The 19,837-nt window shown below is 37.5% G+C and overlaps 1 protein-coding gene across 2 annotated transcripts in view; it reads right to left on the reverse strand.

The window, feature by feature from the left end:
* Positions 1–1,746: 1,746 nt before the first annotated feature.
* RBM25 (RNA binding motif protein 25) overlaps positions 1,747–19,837 on the reverse strand; it is a 33,309-nt gene continuing 15,218 nt past the window's right edge. The window contains exons 7-19 of one of the 2 annotated variants that reach the window (XM_058806807.1): positions 18,472–18,654; positions 16,192–16,245; positions 15,857–15,940; positions 12,008–12,285; positions 10,972–11,188; positions 10,578–10,667; positions 8,877–8,950; positions 8,009–8,159; positions 7,332–7,656; positions 6,052–6,326; positions 5,514–5,612; positions 4,769–4,816; positions 1,747–3,691 (exon numbers count right to left, since the gene is read on the reverse strand). In XM_058806807.1, the coding sequence (XP_058662790.1) occupies positions 3,599–3,691; positions 4,769–4,816; positions 5,514–5,612; positions 6,052–6,326; positions 7,332–7,656; positions 8,009–8,159; positions 8,877–8,950; positions 10,578–10,667; positions 10,972–11,188; positions 12,008–12,285; positions 15,857–15,940; positions 16,192–16,245; positions 18,472–18,654 (1,971 nt within the window). In that variant the 3' untranslated portion in view covers positions 1,747–3,598. The remainder of the gene's footprint in view (positions 3,692–4,768; positions 4,817–5,513; positions 5,613–6,051; positions 6,327–7,331; positions 7,657–8,008; positions 8,160–8,876; positions 8,951–10,577; positions 10,668–10,971; positions 11,189–12,007; positions 12,286–15,856; positions 15,941–16,191; positions 16,246–18,471; positions 18,655–19,837) is intronic. The other variant, XM_058806809.1, reaches the window with a different exon arrangement.

Below are 19,837 nucleotides of genomic sequence, written 5' to 3' on the forward strand. Positions count from 1 at the left end.
AAATAAAACTACTTGTAGTTTAAGAAGGAGAAACAGCCAAACAAAAAACTCAACCAACCAAACATGGGCATACGGCTGTACCAAACTATTTTCTATTATTAGTATCAGTTTGATCTACAATAAAATGTCTATTAAACAATACCTTATACTGCTCACACTGGATGAATGTATACTAATTTTTAATTCTGTACTCAACATTCCTACACCAGATAATGTACGGAATATGAAAAAGCGTGACTCAATTGTACTATAAACCCAACAGCTTGCAGGTTTCAGCATATCCACTTTCCAAAATACTACTCCTGCAAGCAGCTATCTAGCAACCCTGTTTAATAAGAACATGAAAGGTCTAATTCCCTCTCAGTAATAGGAAAGCATTAGTGGTAGGACAGGAATTCATTAAGAAGCTAAACTCACTGTTTAGGGCCTTTCCCCTGCCCACATTTAGAGCCATGACCATCTAGCTAGATCATTATTTTTAGTAGAGGTTCCTGCCTAAAGAGAAGAAAACAGCTATGATTAAAAAGACCAAATCAGCAGGTGAGCAGGTTAAATACTCTAAGAACAAAATAAGACTCTCACCAACTTAGAATATAAATATACATATTTCTTGGTAATGGATCTTACTTGCTCCTTGTTTCCCATTTCTTTTCAGTGCATATTAATGAAGAAAAATGATACTTTGATGTTGTATTGACATATTCCAAACACTGAAAGGTAGTTACACAAAATGCTTATCAGGAGAGTAAGAGCATGTTATGTCAAGTTTTAAAGCCTTATTCCACTGTAAGGTCCAGTTAAACAAGTACATCCAGCTCTGTTGTGTAAATACTGGTATTTTTTCATTACACAGTGTGTGGAACTTCTGGAACTTTCCCTCACAGTATGGGTTGTACTACGGTTTGATGTGCTGAGTACCTGGTGGCAACATCTGTACTTTACTCATGTATCCCATTCTGAGCACTCTCTTGATCTGTGTCTAACCTAACAGAGTATTAAATCATATATGCAGACAGTGAAGTGTGGTGATACTGGCAAAAAAGGGTTTCTCTGCCCCAGATTTTCCATATTTATCTTGAAATAATTCTGTTAGCACATGTTGAAAGCTAACAAACAGAAGTTACTTTCTATGCTAAGAACCTCACCAGTACGTAACTTCTATTATACTCCCCAGCGTCACTGGCACAAAATGCAGTATCACTGAGACATAACAAAACTTGTAGTTAAAGTAGAAGTGACTTTATACTTGCTGATAAGCCAAACCAGAGTTCATCTAGTGAACATTCCTTTCTTCCACTACTGAAAAAAACCTGAACTTCCACAAAACTGATTTTTTGATGATATCACAATGATTCTATATACTTATTTAACTAGATATTTAACACTCCAGCTTAGAGTTTACATGTCTTTCTCATCCCAGCACCTTCAGTCTCCTTAGGAGAGTACAAGCTTATGTCTATTGCACACACAGCTTTAGTTTAGGGCAGAAATTAACTGAAGTTTCACAACTCGAGCTTTCTCTGAAGAATTCGGATAAGGATGTTGGGCAATCTGTCACACAGCGGCATTACAATGTGTTTGTCACATTTGTCTTGTTTAACTACTACTCATGACAGAGAATGCCATTTACCAGGTCAAAAGGCACTCATGATGTTCAGTCTCCCTCTTCTCTGTATTTGCTACAAACAGAGCAAGCTTTGAATTTATTTAGAATTTGAAAACTTTTTGATAAATAAAGATGCAGAACTGTATAGGGAGAACAGGGAAGTAATTTCTTAGGGTTGCAACCATCAAGTTGCAGAAAAAAATAGGAAGACTGCAACATGTAAGCATGCAAACCAAAACAGTCTCAGGCAAACTCAAGCACAACATGAAAGTAACATCTGAGCATGACACTTCAAGTTAAAAAAGAACATTTGGTGGCGTGTCGTGTAGTACCACAGAGATGAGAAAGAACATACTGGGATCACATCTAAATTTGCAGGCTTATAGTCACCTGATGTAAGCAGGAGGTAGTTTTAAACACACCCCACTCCACCCCCACCTTAAATTGGGAACACTTGATTCAGTAAGCAGTATTAAATACAATTGCATGCTGCATAAGACTCCAAAAGAATATCAACCCTTAAATCAAATATATACATTTTTAATATCTGAAATATTTACATGGTGGAACCTATACACGATCCCAATTGTTAAGAACAGTGTTTTCAAGTGTCCTCTCCCGATACCAACAACTAGTAACTCAAGGTCACAGTTATGTTTTCTGAACAGGTCAACCTGTATCCTTCAGTTAAATACAATACAGAGATACTGGAACACCTTTACTTAATTTGTTTGATATTAAGAATTTTGTTTCAAAAATTAAAAATAACTTTGAGACCGTTTGCTCCCTGGAACACAGTCCTCCTGCAATCAAAACAGCTCACAGCACATTATAGATTTGACTTCTTACCCAGGTATGAGATAAAAAAAATGCAGTTTACAGTACATGTCATCATTTATACCATATCAGTCTATTTATAAAAAAAACATACAAACAAGGCAGGAAAATATTACCCTCTTTTTGTGGACAACAGACTGCATACAGTAGAAAACAAAAGTCAGGGCTAGTTTAACAGTATGGATAAAAACAAGATTTCAGCTTTGTTTGACAACTTATGTTTTAGTTTACATGGTTGGTTGGGTTTTTTTTTAAGAGACTGTCACATTCAAACAGGGCTTTTTGTTTTGTTTCTAAATACTAAAAAAAAAAGTTTTAAAAAATAGTTTCTTCTTAAAAAAACCATCTGATTATTTTGGAGACAGAAGGGATAGTAGGTAGGGCTAGAATGAAATCGAGCAGAAAAAAACCCCAAAAACCATTAGGCAGCACTTACTGAATTTAGGTCCTGCTCTTGTTTTAACTGAGCAAATAGAAAACTTCCTGTGATTTGCACTTTCTGGGAAAGACAGAACATCTGCAAGAGATTAGGTTCCCAGCTTCATTAGTAACTCTTAATGGGCAACAAAGTGCCAAGATTACTACTGGTTCACATTAGAAATAGAGGTTTGAAGGAAATCCTTTTCCAGTCAGATGAAGAGATCAAATGACCACACAAAGCTGTTCTGTGAAAACAGCTCAAGACACTTATTTTTAAATTGTATTTTGATCACTTCTTAAATTAAAAAGGGGAAGTATGCTCCCAAAAAAAGACTGATAAACTTGCAGTAAAATCCTTTGTCTTCATCTGTAACTGATATAGTTCCACATTAAGTGCAAATGTTTTGCAAAACAGGGGATTTTTTTTTTTTAATATTTACAAGAATCAGAGTAACATAACAAAATTACCAAAGAGCATGTACAGTAGCTGCAGCTTATAAAACATACTGGTAATTGTACCTCATGTATTATAAAGAGAACCAATGCAGGATTTGATAACTAATTCAGAAGGGTAAAAGGGGCCTCAGAGCAGAGGACAAAAAAATTCACATTTTCTACATAAAAAAATACAGGTCTCAAGTCTCTGAGAACAGAGAAAATTCCAAGTCTCTGAACAATGGGGGGAAAAAAAAAGCCCAAAATTGAAATGGGAACCCTAGAAGCAAGGAGAGTGCTTTATTTCACTAGGCCAATCTTCTTTGCTTCTGTCTCGTATATCAACAACCTCCACATTTTGACTATGAAAACTTCAGCTTCTTCATCTAGTACCTGTAGGAAATACACATTTCATAGATTATTTTTTAGGTTATGCATTCCAGTTATAAAGACTAATTGCAGACAGATCAGAAAAAAAATGGATATAGCGTAATACAAGTCCTTGAGAGAGGGACCGAAAGAACTCTGGTGAGTTTGTGTGTCCAGCCTCAGTGACTTGACCAGGCTCTAACCATATACTTGTATAGTGCAACTGTTGAGCACGTCAAGGGAGAAGCATCAGTAAACTAGTACCCAAAAGTGGTTTGGGAAGAGGCAGAGAAATGGCAGGCTTGGAAATATTGTAAGAACAAAACATTCACATGTGGTTGTCTTCTTTTAAATTAACTCCTAATCTCTGCTCATTTTAATTAACTCCTAATCTCTGCTCATTTTAATTTGGAACTTCCTTGGACATTTGTTAAATAAACCCTCAAAGGATTTCTCTTCCCTGAACTTATTGTATAGGCTTTTCTTGAACGTGTACAAACTTCTAGCGTGCACAGCATCTCTCCAAAGTTCCTCAAGTCACCTACTAGTCACACCAAGAACAATCTACTATCTTGCACTATGCAAGTGGATCCTATCAACTTTGCCTCCAAGTTTACTTACAGGAAGAGAGCAGATTAGTTTTTATTTACCTTTCAGTGTATGAAAACATGGTGGAACAGTAGCATTACTTCATACTGTTTCTCTCTTCCAACACCAGGCAAAAAAGAGCTTTTACTTTTTTACAGAAAATCACCTTTTGCTCATTAATTAGGAAAAGACCCACTGAACCACTAATAAAAATCTATTCATAAGAATGAGAAGGAATTAAAGTTTTTATTTCTGACATAGTTCTGTTATTGTTGATTTTGACATCTACTACTAGGGACAAAAAATTTTTGTTCCACATTTCTGAGAAGTTCTGAAGAGGGGCCAGTAATTTGTACCTAAGTGTTGTAACAGCAAAATAATACCTGTGCTGGCACAATGTGCTGAATTATTTCTAACACATGTTTTCTGTTATGGACTCTTGCTATTTTGCATAATTGACTTTTAGCTTCAGTAAAATGCAGAAGGTATATCAGTTACAGAATGTCTGCTTACCATGGCAACATCATCCAGTATGCTCTGAGGTGAGCTATGAGCCATAACCTGAAAGAAACAAATGTTTTTAGATGGAAAACTTAGAATAAACCCTATACACATTTTTGACAAATCCAGCTATGTCCAAGGAATTCTGAAAGCTTTGCACGTGCAAGAAGTATTTGCAGTTTATCAGGTTCCAGTAACAGTCATGGCAAAAATTAGCATTAAACTGCATCGGAATCCATCATAGTGAGTCCTAGTTTATGGCCAACTACCGAGGAACAACTTCCAGGAAGCTCCAGACATTCACATGTCCTGTATTTGCCAGCTATTCTTATATCTCCAATTATGTTTTCTTAATTTAAAGAATAAAACTCCCCTCCTTCAACAATAAGCTGCTAATGGAAGACAAAGGCAAAATTTTCCCTGTATCACTCCTCCTAACTGGATTTCTCATCTACCTGTTAAGTATTTAATTTTTTTTCCAGAACCAAGTAAGTTGTATTTCAAGACCATAGAGTTCCATTTATTTACACATATATGCACCCCATATATAATGTAAGCATGGAAAACATTCAACTTCTCCTTTTGACTTTCTGCTAATCAACTGTGTCACAAAACTCTCAGGACTTGCTTTGCCACTCATATGGTAGCCCCAAGATAAACCAACATAAGCCACTATAAACATGAGTACAGGAGTCACTGTTACATTTTAAATAGGGAGGAAAGCCCTAACTTCACAGAGAACACAGAAAACACAAACCTTAGAGCAAACAAAGTCAACTAGTGTGGCTTCTTCTTCACCAATATATTCTATTATTTTCTTATTAATCCATGGTCTGATTCGACGTTCCATTAGTGTCTGGAAAAAAAAACACAAAACCAAAATTAATAATTCCTTTAAGCTTCACTCTGTTGTGAGAACTGCCCAATAGGTATCTAGAAGACTCAAACAGCTATTTAGCAGAAGATACATTTTGCTATCAATGACACAACCCTTAGAGATTTGGCATATGCAAGTATTGCTGAGAGCCACTCAAACATTTTACAGTCTTTTTTCCTCCTTCCATAAAACTGCTTGATAATTTGTAGTGGCAGTTCAAGGGAAACCCAAAAAAAAAGCAGCCATACTTCAGAATAAGGACTATGTATGAACAATAACTAGAGGACTCAAGTTTGACTCCACTTGATGATGATACTCCAATCCACTGTGGTCCCAGTAATCTTGCTTTTCTATTCAATTATAATGTTTATTTGGAAAAATTAAGCCTTTTTAAAAATGATTAAATGAATCAACTTACTGAATCCACAATCGACCAGTCAAGAGGATAAGCAAAGAGCTCTGGTTTTGCTGTGGGTATCTTCTCAATGAGACTCTTAATGTGCTTGCGCTTTTCTTCTGTATTGACACTGCCTTTGATACTGCTTTTATCTTCTTCTCCATAATCCAGGGGAACAAGTTTCCTTTTTCGGGGCACATCGTCACTGTCTTCATCATCAAATTTATTGAAAACACTATCCACAGCAAGTTTCTTCCTTTTTACAGCATTGGGCTGATTAGGACTGTTGCAGGCACCTACAACCCAAAAGGCAGAGTAATGTATTCATCAACTGCAACTAGTTTGCTCTTCCCTCATTACTTGAGGAATATTGCTTTATATGCTACATAAACGTCTGTGAATGCCTGACACTGGCTTTTCATCTCTCAAACTCTGTTACAAAAGCGGCCAAAGTAAAGATATTTAATGGAGTGCGTTAATGACTGACCCATCTGAAAAATAGGGTCTTTTTTTCTGCCCTGAAACCAATAAGCACTGTCTCTGAGGGAAGACCACAGTCGAGCCCCAGCCTCAGCAAAGGCAGAGCACAGAGTGAAAGGTTGCAATGCGTAAGAAAAGCGCCCATCAGCCTAAGACCATACAGTCTCTCGTCATTCGAAATATAACACAGTGTGAGCTCAAAGTGCAGCCCAGCATAACTTAATCAAAATAGTAAATAATAAACACATAAACCTTCTGGAGTACAAATGTTTTTAGTTCTGCTGCTCACAAATAATTTTTTTTAAGACAGCAGGAAATTTCTATAGTACTAAGGAATTCTAGGCTCAAATTTCACCCACAACTGTCATCAGTTTATTGTTATATTCTAACAGGAAGAAAAAAAATCTAATTTTATTTTTCTGTAAAAGGGTCTTAAATAAACATAAGAACTACCTAGGTCTTAAATTTAACATATACTTACACCAATGAAAAGTAGCTATGAGTTTCAAAGAGATATTTGCAGATATATTAAGGTGGAAAGCCAGGTGAAAATAACCAATCCCAGCTCACAATATTTCTACAAAAATTGGCCCTTGAACATGCCTAAACTTCCCTCCTTTTTTGGCCTCGAGGTTTTGGATGAAGAGAGCTCTATAAAATGTATCTTCTGAATAGGTCATCTCAAGCACAGTATCTGGATAACAACTACTTAAAATAAATACATCAAACCATTCAACGTATTTGGAAAATCAGGTGGCTACTCAGTTTGACAATTTTTATTTTGATCCCATAAGGAAGATTGAAATAAAACTTAAACTTGCCCAATTTGAGGCTGAGTCCAATTTTGGGCCGATGCTCCTCCAGTTGCTGTTGTTCAGGTGAATTTTCATGAGGGATAATAATGCCACAGGGAGATTCATCACCAGGTGTGTTAGGAGTTGCATTTCCACTAGCTGAAGAGACAGATGGAGCAGAACTGATAGGTCGTAAAGTTGGTTTAAGGCAGGGCTTTTGTTCAGGCTCCTCCTCCTCTTCCTCTGGCTCTTCTCGTTTTTCTTCTTTTTCTGCCTTGTCTTCCTCTTCCTCCTCAGATTCTGGCTCTTGTTTTATTTGTGGCTGCCTACGCCGCTCAGCCTCCTGCTCCATCTACAATGAAACAGACAATTAGCAAAAACAGAAGTTCTCTCAAAACCAGTACTGTTTGAAAAGAATCTAAAGATCCTCCTCTTTAGAAGGCTGTTAGTCAAGAAAAAGAACCATAACTACTGGCATTCTTATAAGGAATCCTGATTAATTCAAATTTGTTTTCAACTCCATCAAATCTGGATGTGGATCTGGAAAGTTTTTTTGTTGTCATTGTTCCTACCGCCTATCTGGACTTCTTTATAAGAAAAAGCAAATAGAGATAATAGTAAGTATCAGGTCTCTTACACCAATTTGGCTTAATACAACCATAATACAAAGGACTCGTTTTCCTGTCAGATCAACAGCAACTCACCCTCTGGAGTTCCGCATCTGGATCTGGATGTCCTTCAGCCAGAAGACGCTGCCTAATTTCTTCTAATTCTTCCTTTTCCCTTTTCCTATCTCGTTCATCTGCTTCCATCTCCTTCTCCCTGTCTCTTAGCCTCTTCTGAAGAGCACTACCCCTATAAAAGATACATATTTTTTATTGAGACAACATTTCAATGGGGGGCTTGTACCACTATACAAGAAAAACTTCATGCAGATATATCTGCCACTAAATGAAAATAAGATTCATAAGGGCACCTGGCATCCTCTGTTTTTGTAACATTAGAATCTTAAGATACAAGGTCTCAACCTTACAGTACAGAATCTACCCCACCACATTAAACAGAAGTAGGGCATGTGGCTGCTGATCTCTTTAGAGAAAGAATCAAGTTTTATAGGTATTTGGCCAGAACCACTTCTGCTAATTTAGTTTTATGCAAATGTCAGTTAGTCCCATGCTGAAGGATGTTCCAAATCATCTACATTAACCAGCTGGTTCTTCATATTATTTACAGCTTGTTTGCTCTGAATTATTTAGAAGCATACTTGTTCCCTTCTCCCTGCTCCCCGCAACTTATTTTGACATTATATTGACTTCTGCCCTGCCTCACAAAAATAAAGTCATGGGAATGAGCAGTTACTCCCAGGCATTAACCAGCAGAAGTAATGAGCTTCCCTTTTCACTCTGCCACTTATGAAGTGACACAAAAATAATTAGGAAATTATTGCCACATTAACCTTACAGCGCCACATTACAAGGCAAATATAAACTCCATAAGCCCCTGCCAACAAACCCTACAACAGTGTTTTAAAGTAAAAATGGACATTTTTTTGTTAGGAATACAAAGACATACCTGTAGTATTTTGGATCATCTCTGTCATCATCATAATCTTCTAAGAATTCTTTCAACCGTTTGGCTTCTTTTGCCTGCAAGGAATTGAAACATAAATAAGAATTTCTGGTTTCCTTTTCAGGAGTTTAAAATTTATTAATGTTATTAGCAAGTTAATTGTAGATCTACTCTGCTTTAAACTAAAATACAGAGCTTTCCAAACAGAAAACGGAAAATTTTGGTATTGCATCCAGAGGGTCCACTGGTATCGCGTCACCAATATATAGATATATATAGGTACACACACACACATAAACATCCCCATCCACATACATGTATACTTATTTGGTTTATTTTGTTTTGCATTACAGATTAAGAAGATCAAAAGTTTCTTTTCTTCAAATTCTTTAAGTCTGCTACTGAGTATTTTAACATGGCAGCCTAACTGTATTTTATAAGTACTGCTTTGTTTCAAGAGCTTTTTTAAGACAGTCATGTGCAGAAACAAATTTGGTGGGTGCTCCTAGGATAAGCACCCTCCTATTGTGGTACTGAAAAAAAACATGTGGCATCAAGGTACAGGCTTACGTGGTATTAACGTGCAGGCGAGGGAGAAAGAGAGGAGACTCGCCCCGCTGTAGGGGACAAGGGAGAAAGTGTCTCCTCTCTTTCTCCCCCTCTGATAAAAGGGGCAAAATTCTCAGTTTGTTAAGGGAAATTAAATTAGGACCTTCTAACCTGTATTTAAGCAATATCCTTAAACCAACAACAATATATTTCTGTGCTAATGACTTTGAGAAACAGATTATGATTATGGCTGTAATTTCAGCACAAAATGAAACACTGTTTTCTACAACTGCAATCCACAGCCAGCATGCAGGAGGATTTGGAATGGAAAATATCATTGAGCCAATTTCAAACATTTTGTCCCCTGCTTATGCATTCAGAGGGAAAACGTGGATTCCACATGAAACAATGTATTTTATAATCCTCTTTCCACTGTGTGTTTCTTTGCACATAAGGCTTTGAAGCAATTTCTAACCCACTCTCTACTACCTCAACGTCTCTCCTCTGGGAATCTATGAAGTGAAATAACACTCCTAATACCTAAAATAACTTTTCTATGCTTTAGCACAAAATGATGAGATTACAGAATTATCTATCTTCCAAAGGTGTCTTTTCCAACAAAGCTTCCAAGTGTTACATTGGTAACTGATAATTTCACAACTAATGAACTAAGGACAGGCTTTTATTAAGTGCAGAGATACATTAAAGAATATTGCATCGTAGCTCATAAAAGGTTTGGGCACATGAGCAGGTTGGAAGTTAAAAAACCAGGTCTAGTTCTACCTAAATGACATAAATGACATAGAACACACAGTAGGTTTTGTCACAAATCTGACAGAAATTACGGATGAAATAGTATGCGATGATTGGACCACAGTATTTTGCAGCTGCCTACTTCTCATGCTTATGCCTTAATTAGACCAAACCACTAGGCTTTGTTTTTCAGACTTTAAGTAGTACTCCCACTTACTAGACATCTTCTGTTTCAAGTCTATTAACTGGGGGTGGGGGGGGTGTGTGTATAAAAACACACGCAGCCTTTATACAAAATGAGAGCTCTATTACTATCCATAATTTTAACAGCAGAATATTCCATTCTAAATGGGACCAAGAGAACAAGGCAAGGAAAATTACAAATCAAACTATACGCCTTACCATTTCCCGTCTTCTTTCTTCTTCCCTCTCAGCCTCTTTTTCATATTCTCGACTTTTTTTTCGTTCTCTGATTTCCCAGTTTTTAAGACGCTGCAACAGAAGAAAATACACTTAAATCCTCAAGAACATTAAGAACAGCAGTACTACTTCAAAGTTAGTTCGAATTGTTGTTTAAAATAACTGTAACTAGTAGTAATTTGCATAATTTTTATTCAAAACGCCCGAATAAAAAGTCTGTTTTGACAGTGACAACATATTCTGCCCCAGCTCATGTACTCAAAAGATAAAAAACGTATTTAGGAAAAGAAGAATGATGTGTTTTATACTAGAGGACTTGTTATCAAGTCTCAAAAGACTTTTTTTTATTTAAAGAATCTTTAAAATTCCAACCTACCTCTTGATATGCAGCTTCCTTTTCACGCAGTTTCCTCTCCAGTTTTCGTCGTTCGTAGGCATCTTCTTCATCTTCTTCTCGGTCTCTCTTCTTATCCTTTTCTCTCTCTCTTTCCCGCTCTCTTTCCCGCTCCCGTTCTCTTTCCCGTTCCCTCTCGCGTTCTCGTTCTCTTTCCCTCTCACGTTCTCGTTCTCTTTCCCTGTCTCTGCTTTTTTCTCTGAAGGAAGAAAAAACCCCAAAGTTCAGTAGAGAGCCTCTCCATTCAATCAAATGATTAATAGAGGTTAGTTTTCTTCTGCAGTTGTAGAAGATGATTAGCTGGTACAAAAATGGGCATAAAATCAATACTTACTGATGGGTATTCAAAAACCCACTAAAAGTAATTGTTTGAACACTAACCATTAAATAGCAATATTTACAGAAACTAAGAATGAGCATATGGCAATTTCTTATGAGACTGAGTTAGCAGTTCTGCACAGCCAAAATTACCAGAAATAAAGGGTATCCTTAACAAATCTTTTGTGTTCATGTGGCTTACAGACAATTTCAACACTTCTGATGATTTAATGTGAAAGCAGCACTTGATATATGATATGATTAATTACAGCTTGAATGATTCCCTTGCTTTTAGTAAAAAACCCCACAATCCAAACAAAAAACCCAAACCAAACCAACTGAAAGAAAACTCCCTGAAATCCAACAAAGGAAATGATAAAACCTGTTTGAGCTAAGAAATGCCACAAACATAAGATAATCTTAAGCAGGAATAAAGCTAATAATGAAAAATAGGAGACATTTGAGATAAAACCAGTATGCTTATATCATCTTTGGAGAGTTGCTTACTGCATATTGCAGTTGTTATATTCTTGTGCTGTGGGGGGAAGTCAAGTATTCTCCCAGTTTGGACTTCCTGCTCTTACTCTGATCTTCCACAAGGATCATTCTCTTTTGAATGGCATCTGATCTACTGAACTATATGCATTTAGTAAACAGCACTAAGAAAAAGTGAAATAAATACTAGCTGAAGTACATTTACCTTGATCTGCTCCGATCCTTGCGATCTGAACTCCTTTCACGATCTCTGTCCCGGTCTCTGTCTCGTTCGCGGTCTCTGTCTCGGTCCTTAGTTCGGTCACGGTCCCTATCTCGCTCCCGTTCACGCTCCCGTTCCTTCTCCTTCTCTCGTTCACGTTCCCTCTCTCTTTCACGCTCCCTCCTTTCTCGTTCACGCTCCCGTTCCCTTTCTCTTTCTCTGCGTTCTTTTTCAATTTCCTGTCTTTCTTTCTCCTTTTTGCCTTTTTCCTCCTCCAGTTTCTAAAAACCAACAAGAGAACTCTCATAGTTAATTTTGTAGTTACACAAACTGGATATTCCCGACGCAACACACAAGGCTGGTAATGGAAATACCAAAACCGCCACTAATTTAAAAACATTAAATAGGGCTTGGTGGGTATTTTTTGGAACTTGTAAGTATGAAATCAAAATGCAGCAATCACAAGACTTAAGTTTTGTGCAAAAGCACAGATCTACCCAGACCAGCAATCTCCAACCTTAGTAGACTAGGGCTGGTCTTGTATTGTGAGCTGACTAAACTGCACATTCAGTGTGCACTACCAGTCATGACTCAGGTGGGACTCAAATTCTACTGGCCTTATCAGCCAGCTGGGTACAAGTAAAGTGAACTTCCAGCTGATAAAATTAACTCCATTCAATTAGGAAAATATATTTCAGTGGAATGCTTACTGGGACAGTGAGTTGTTTCCAAAAAAGTCTTGGCACACCAAAACCATCCTAGATGAAAACTTGGGTAAAGAAATATATCCACTTACACACGGTGCATGTGGTTAAACAGTGAAGAAAACTGTCACTTTTCCCCTTTTCCCTCCCTAAAAAAGTTCTAAGTGTTCATTGGTAAGAACTGGACTCTGCAGAATGGAATCTTAACTTCCACCACTGCAAGATGGAGACAGTTAAAAAAAAGGTTGGAAATAGCTCTTTTGAAACACAGAAACTAAAGGTTACCTGCTACAGTTTTACTAAAAATTGTACAAAATTGCCCCTTTTTTCATACAGAAACAGTTCTTATGACCAGAATTCCTATAAGACAATAGAAAATACATCAACAGAACGATAGATAAATCCATCCTTGGAAGCAATTGTTATGTGTTCACTTACAGATGCTGTGCTAGGACATGGACCGCCAACACTGGATTAACCTTGCCTATTAGCTATGTTTCTGGGAGGAAGAGCAAGTACACGGTTCACAAATATACCAAATAACAACCACATATACCAAATTTCAACCTGATGGATGCAAGAATACCACTTTTTGAACAAATATTGAGCAGAATAAACAGGTTTATCCCCTTTGGCTCCACGTTTACCATCACTGAAATGAAATTAAAAACTGGAACAATGAAACAGCATTTTCTCTGGTTTGTGTTTTTTTGTTCTTTTCTTTTAAACAAAGCATTTAAGACAACTTTAAAAAGCAATCTTACCTGATTAGTGTTCTTCTGCCATAGGCACAGGGACCAGAGAACCGACAAAGGATTACAGAAATAAAGCTAAATCACTAGTGATTAATGTATCCAGTGAAACTATGCCGCATTGATAACACAATACAGGCAAACCCATGTTGGATACATTGAAATCACAAAGGAAAAAGGGACTAAAAATGGTAGGAATTGGTAGAAAACTGATGTGAAAAAATAAAACTTAGATCCTATAATACACACTGGGCTGCAAAACTAATTTCTAAGGACTGTATTATCCAGGAGCTTTACAGTGTTTAACCTCAGTAGGGTAAAATTTTAAACTAGGTTGTCAACTTTTAAAAACAACTTACCTCAAATTTCATATACTTTTAAAGAAAGTTTACATACTGAAGTGGTTGATACTTACAGGTTATCTTAGATGTTCCAATAGAAATTTCTTTAGTTGAACTCCTGCTTTTTCACCACTCTCAAAAAATTTGTTTATGGTGAGATTTCTCAAGAGAGTGGGTTTCTTTCTTTTACTAAAAATATATTCACAGAAGTGTAAATACACACGCACAAGTTTTAGTATACTAAAATCCTTTTCTCAAGTCCACTTCCTTAAAATCCAATTGAAAAAATAAACAGGTGTATTTTGTAATCAAAATCTGACCTCAGTTAACTTCTGTAAACCTAAATAAAAGGATCTGACAGGGTAATGGGATGGGAACAGTATCAGATAAACTGAAGTAATGAACAGAAATGAACAGGTAGAAGAATTATAAATCTTACCTTGAGCTCTCTTCAGACTCGTCCGTGCTGTAAATGGACGCCCCCTGCAATGCTGATACCCTGACAGTCTGTCGTTATTGTTTATAAACTCATACCAAAAACATGCAAAGGTTCACTGTGCTCACTAGCCCACTGCTAAAGATTCAACAGCCCCTTTTAAACATATCCAATATACACAATGATTACTTCTAGTTGATTTTTGACGTTAAGAAATCCAAAACAGCCCCCCAAAAATACAAATCGAGGGCACTGAAATGCCCAACAGCTTCTGAAACAGTGAAGCTTGTTTTTTGTTTGTTTTGTTTGCAATTTAAAAAAAAGTATTACTCATTTGCATTTTAGTATCAGTGACAACATGGGGCTTGGAATTGAACACAATTCTACTGAAGTTTCACCACTAACCAGTTTCACGTTCAATTGCTGAGCTTCTTTGGTTGACTTTTTCTAGTTTTTTTTTCCCCCAGGTTTCTATCTTGCAAAGCTTTAGTCAAGAGAAAAACTGAAAACATGTACATACAATAACATGTAGTCACCTGTGTTCATACTGATATGTTTGCATGAAAACATGGTACCATCCCCAGTGACTGCATGTGGTAAAGCTGAAACAACATGGACACACTTCACCTCGCTGTATCTTCAACATTTTCTTTAATGTTGACGTGGGGGTACTTTGAAAGAAAATGTGTGCTCAAAAGAGCAGCTTGTGGATATTTCCCTAGGCCAAGGACCACTCCAATCTTGTTGGGAAAAAATTAATACCAACTTTAAGCTAAACATTAAAATAAGACCATCACATGCATAGCTGTGCTCTCCGATCCGCAAGTATCACTTTCCAAAGCAGAAACATTCACATTTGCACTAGCATTAGTGGAAACTTCTGTAAGTGGGGACCCTGGGGTGGGACTTGATGTGCACAAACATTTCCAAGCCAGTTACCCCTTTGCATATTTTTCTGAGGGGGCATCCATAAGTATAATAAAAAACAGAAACTCATACTTACATCCTATTCCATGTTACTTTCCAAGCTGTGAGTTTCATCTTGCATTAGTCACCATATGATCTCTATCATAATGGTGGGGGTCAATGAATAGATTAGCTTTATGGGAATTTACAGTTCTTCCATGCATCTAAAGTTTGGTAAGTCTGGTAACCACTGACCTAGTTTTAATCTTCCCCCACTCTTAACTTAGAACTATTAAAATAAAAGACTTTAATTTAATTCACGTTTCATCTCTTCAAAAATCTTGGATAATGTTACAAATCTACCTAGAGAAACACACTCAAAGTGTATGTCTTATACTGCAGCCCCGTTTAGCCTTCACTTATAAATATATTGACTTAATGTATGTGTAGCAACTTAAGCTGCCTTTATTCATGCTGAAGTGAGAAGAATGAAAAATACTCAGTAGCAATCAAAGTCTTAGCATAAAGATGTCATGGGCCACTTTAACGTGGCAACTGTCTTTTTCTGACTTGTAAAGAGCTACATGTATATTAAACCTAATACAAACATAATTTTAAGTGATAATGCAATGGTACTGCTAAATTTTATAACAGTGGTTTTTTGGATTTTGAAAAAGCCTAATTTGTATCAAGTGCAAAAACAAGAATACTACCTTGTGTGTGTCTCTGAATTTACTGATCTCTCTTGATATCAGGTCTCTTTTGTCTTCCTCCATTTCTATAGCATTTATATCCTCCTAAAAAACAAGGGGGACAGGAGTAAAAGCATTAACAGCCATCTGTACAGACATAGGAGAACAAGAGAAAAGCTGAAGGTTAGAAGTTTTCAACCAGTCTTGCAAGAGAAAAATAAAGTCCTTCTGCAGTACCAAACCTGACAGTCTGATGTTAATGAGTGGAAAAAAAAAAAAATCAGATGGACAAGAGTCACAAATCTGGCAACTAGCAGTAAACATAGTCATTGTCAAAGCCTACAATGTAAACGAACCTTGGTGATGAGTGGATAAGGTATCAGTGGGGCCACTGGAAATCTGCGGAAAATCTGCGGAAAAATCCACGGAGATTTTTTTTTTTAAAAAGTGATTGCACACTACTCTGAAAAACAATGTTTTGTATGTTTGTACTACAACGCAATATTGTATTGCTGTGATCTCATTTTTTTGATTCAACAAAGTTACAGAAGAACCTCGCTAATTCTCCCTTTGCTGAACTACTTACAAACACATAGTGATGTCTCATGTTAGTAAGACTTCACTGAATTACAAGTGTACTACAGGATATTAGTACGCTATGGTAGCATCAGAAACAAGGCTAAGCTACACTTGCCAAAATAAATATGTATATTTGCAGTGGGTATGTCTTGATTTCATTTACTCGCTAATTCGCAGAATTTGGTAGATTGCACCTGCTCTTATAGTTAGTGCGAATTAGCGAGGTTCCCCCGTGCTTGAAATTGAAAACCAGATTCCACTCACTCTCAGCTCCCCACACACATTTTCAACTCCCCCACAGCAGTCATGCCTTCACCCAGAAGAACTAATAGCCTCTGCTGCTAACACCAGCGGGAGTCATCTCCACACCAAGCCCTTCAGGGGACAACAGCCCCAAAGCTGGTGAGTTTCCACACCCCCCTCACCGCCCCCACAATATATCTGCATCCACCTTCCCTTTCCCCCCCACCCTCACAGTCTTTCTCTCCCCTCTCCTTTATGGACAAGAGAACAAGAAGCTAGTACCATCTCTTCACTCCCACCTCTATCCACACAGGCCAAAGATGGCAACTTCCAAGTTTCTTGTCTTCCTTCCCAGTATGGAAAGGGTGATGGGGTGCAATTTCAACCCACAAGTGCTGCGAATTTTACAAGCGCTCATTTGGCTACTCAACTGGCTCAGATTAGCAAAGTTCTATACGACACAGAGCTAAGAAAATATTGCTCTGTCTCAGGGACATACCCAGCACCCAGCTCTTCATGACTGCAAAGGCCTCTTACAATGTTTAACTACCTGGCATTATTCATGGCCATATATATGTATATTTACCCACAGGATAATACACATTGCAACAGCACTTGCAACAAAAAAATACAGCTGATAGCATTAAACAGTGACTCATTTGCAAATTGTCATCAAGGAAAACATCTTCTCCCAAAGGGAGGGAGAAGAAAGAAAAACAAATTCTCAGCTCAGCACTTTTATACCTCAGGTTGGCCATGACTAACAATATTGTGGGAAGATAGACTTGCTCCCTGAGGAAGATGTTTCTTGCACCACATTTAAACTCCACAAGCATTTGAAACTGCATCATTGCCTTGGAATAGGTACTTTGCAGAAGACTTAAGTGGGTAAAAATCTTGGTCAAACAATTTTCCAATCTCTTTTATCTCTTTCCAATTCTCTTTCATATAAGGTGCAGAATGTTAAGTGGGAAAGCCCATTTTCCCATGGTTAGAAACTTTGCTGGAAAAGCTAAGTCTGAGTTTGCTTATCCTTGTTCCCCCTTCTCCATTTTGTTTTAATCCATAAAAAGGTCATTCACAGAAGCAGGTCTAAACCAGAACATTCATTCCTGCTTAACATGTTTTTTTTTCGCATTTCACAAGGATAGGAAAGCTGGCTGACCAAATCCAGCCAAACTGAGATGTGTTTAGAAGTGATTTTGTAAGGCAGGAAGATTACAATGTGCCTTTCATCCCCAAAGGATCCCTTCAAGGACATACACAACTAATGAAGTGCTTCCACATATGAGTAGACAGCTGCAACCAGTTGGATCAAGGCACACTACAAGAATGCATTCAAAAAGCAGAGAGAAATATTTTGTCAAAAAACTACCAAATTCATGGCATTACAATAGTGCCCTGGCATCTTTCACTGGAGTGGATGGTATGCAGGAACTCTTTACGGTTGTTTTTTAAGTTCTTATTGAAAAACCCTATATGCACATACAGATTAAACTGCACTAAATTCAGTATTTCCACCTTCAGAGGGATGAAAGGTCGGTTCAGTCCTGCCCAGATTCAAACCTGTTGTTCCAAGAAGTTTATGTGCTCAAATCCCTAAACCATCCTGAAGGGATGGTGTCTATAACTGACTAGCTTTCCGCTCAAAAAAAAAAAAAAAAAAAAAAGAGGAATTGCTGCTGACATCAATGCTTGTTGATTTGTTTTCTCATCAGAAGTTTAGGTTTAAAGTATTTGCACAAGGTTTGGCCATTATATAAAGGTGAGTTGAAGAAAAAAAAATCTGTTTTGTCCAAAATCAAAACACATACGTCCTCCTTCTTTTCCTTTTTCTTCTTCCTGGGGTGAGAGTCAGATTCCTGGGAGGGGGCATTGAGCTCGCTGGAATATTCTCGTATTAAGACTTCAATGGCCCCTTTAATTATCTGATCTCTTCTCTTTGTTTCCTCATCCAGTGCTTCATCATCATCATTTGTTGTCTCTGGTCTGGAGTTCTAAGGAAAAATGGCAAAGTAACAGGACTTAACAAATTGAGAGTAATAGTTGTTTTATCAGAAGTTCACCTTTCATCATCACATTCATGCCCCTACAGTATTTACTATAAAAAAACAAAACCCCAAACAAACAAAAAAAAAAATACAAAAAAAAGGAAAAAAACCAAACAACTCACCACATGAAAACCAAACCACCTACAAATACAAGTAATTATCAATTGCATTATATTAGTCAGATCTTTTCACACTGGCAATACCACAGTTTATTGCACAGTTTGATGGAATGGATGCAGAGAGCAAGTGTAGGATTGTATAATAAAATACCATACTAAAATAGGAACACAAAAATGGTGATTAAGGCAGTAGACAGGAAAAGAGAGAAGACCCACACACCCCCAGAAAGGCAATCACTGTAGTGCAGCTCTTGGTCAAAAGTTTTGCCTTTTATGTTCCAGAACTTCAAGTCACTTCAACAGCAGTTCCTCCAAGCCTTCTATTAAATGCCATGCAATACGAATGCCTACCTAAAACTTCCAAGCTGCAACTTCAAATTGGAGAACTATATTAAAGAAACATCATTAGGGAAAACATTCCTTGAACAACAAGCTATTTTTAAAATTATCGTTGATCAAGTACTTTGCAGTTCCTCATCTTTTTGCCCCTTTCAACCTTGTAGGGAGGAAAAGGAACACAAAGAAGTGCCTTTCCCTAAATATTACATGAAAGCATAGAAAGATGATGTGCACACCAAGCAAGGTAGCCCACCTCTCAATCCCCTGAATCTTTTAGAAAAATGGAATCTCACCTGAGAATCCAGCTGGGTATCCCGTCAAACGATAGGTGGTGGGTGGAGTGAGGGGGAGGGAAGGGTCTGATGGAGCAGCAGCTAAGAATGAGGGGGAAGGGAGGATTCAGTTGGAGCTGAAGAAGCTGCCAGGCCAAGGAGGAGCAGGCTGAAAAGAGCTAGAAGGTGGTGACAGGGGGTGGAATTGAAGAGATCCAGGGAGAAGAAGTGATCAGGGAGAGCAGGTAATAAGATAAAGGTTTGCTTGGTGTGTCTCTGTATGAAATCATGTTGTAGTTTATATGTTTGATTTCTTAGTTCAAAATATTTGAGAAAGTTTGAAACTTTTGGATCCAAGTGGCACTAGCACACCAATGATGGTATGAAAGGAATTGCAAG

Source organism: Ammospiza caudacuta, chromosome 6 (assembly GCF_027887145.1).
Source record: "Ammospiza caudacuta isolate bAmmCau1 chromosome 6, bAmmCau1.pri, whole genome shotgun sequence".
Lineage (NCBI taxonomy): Eukaryota > Metazoa > Chordata > Aves > Passeriformes > Passerellidae > Ammospiza > Ammospiza caudacuta.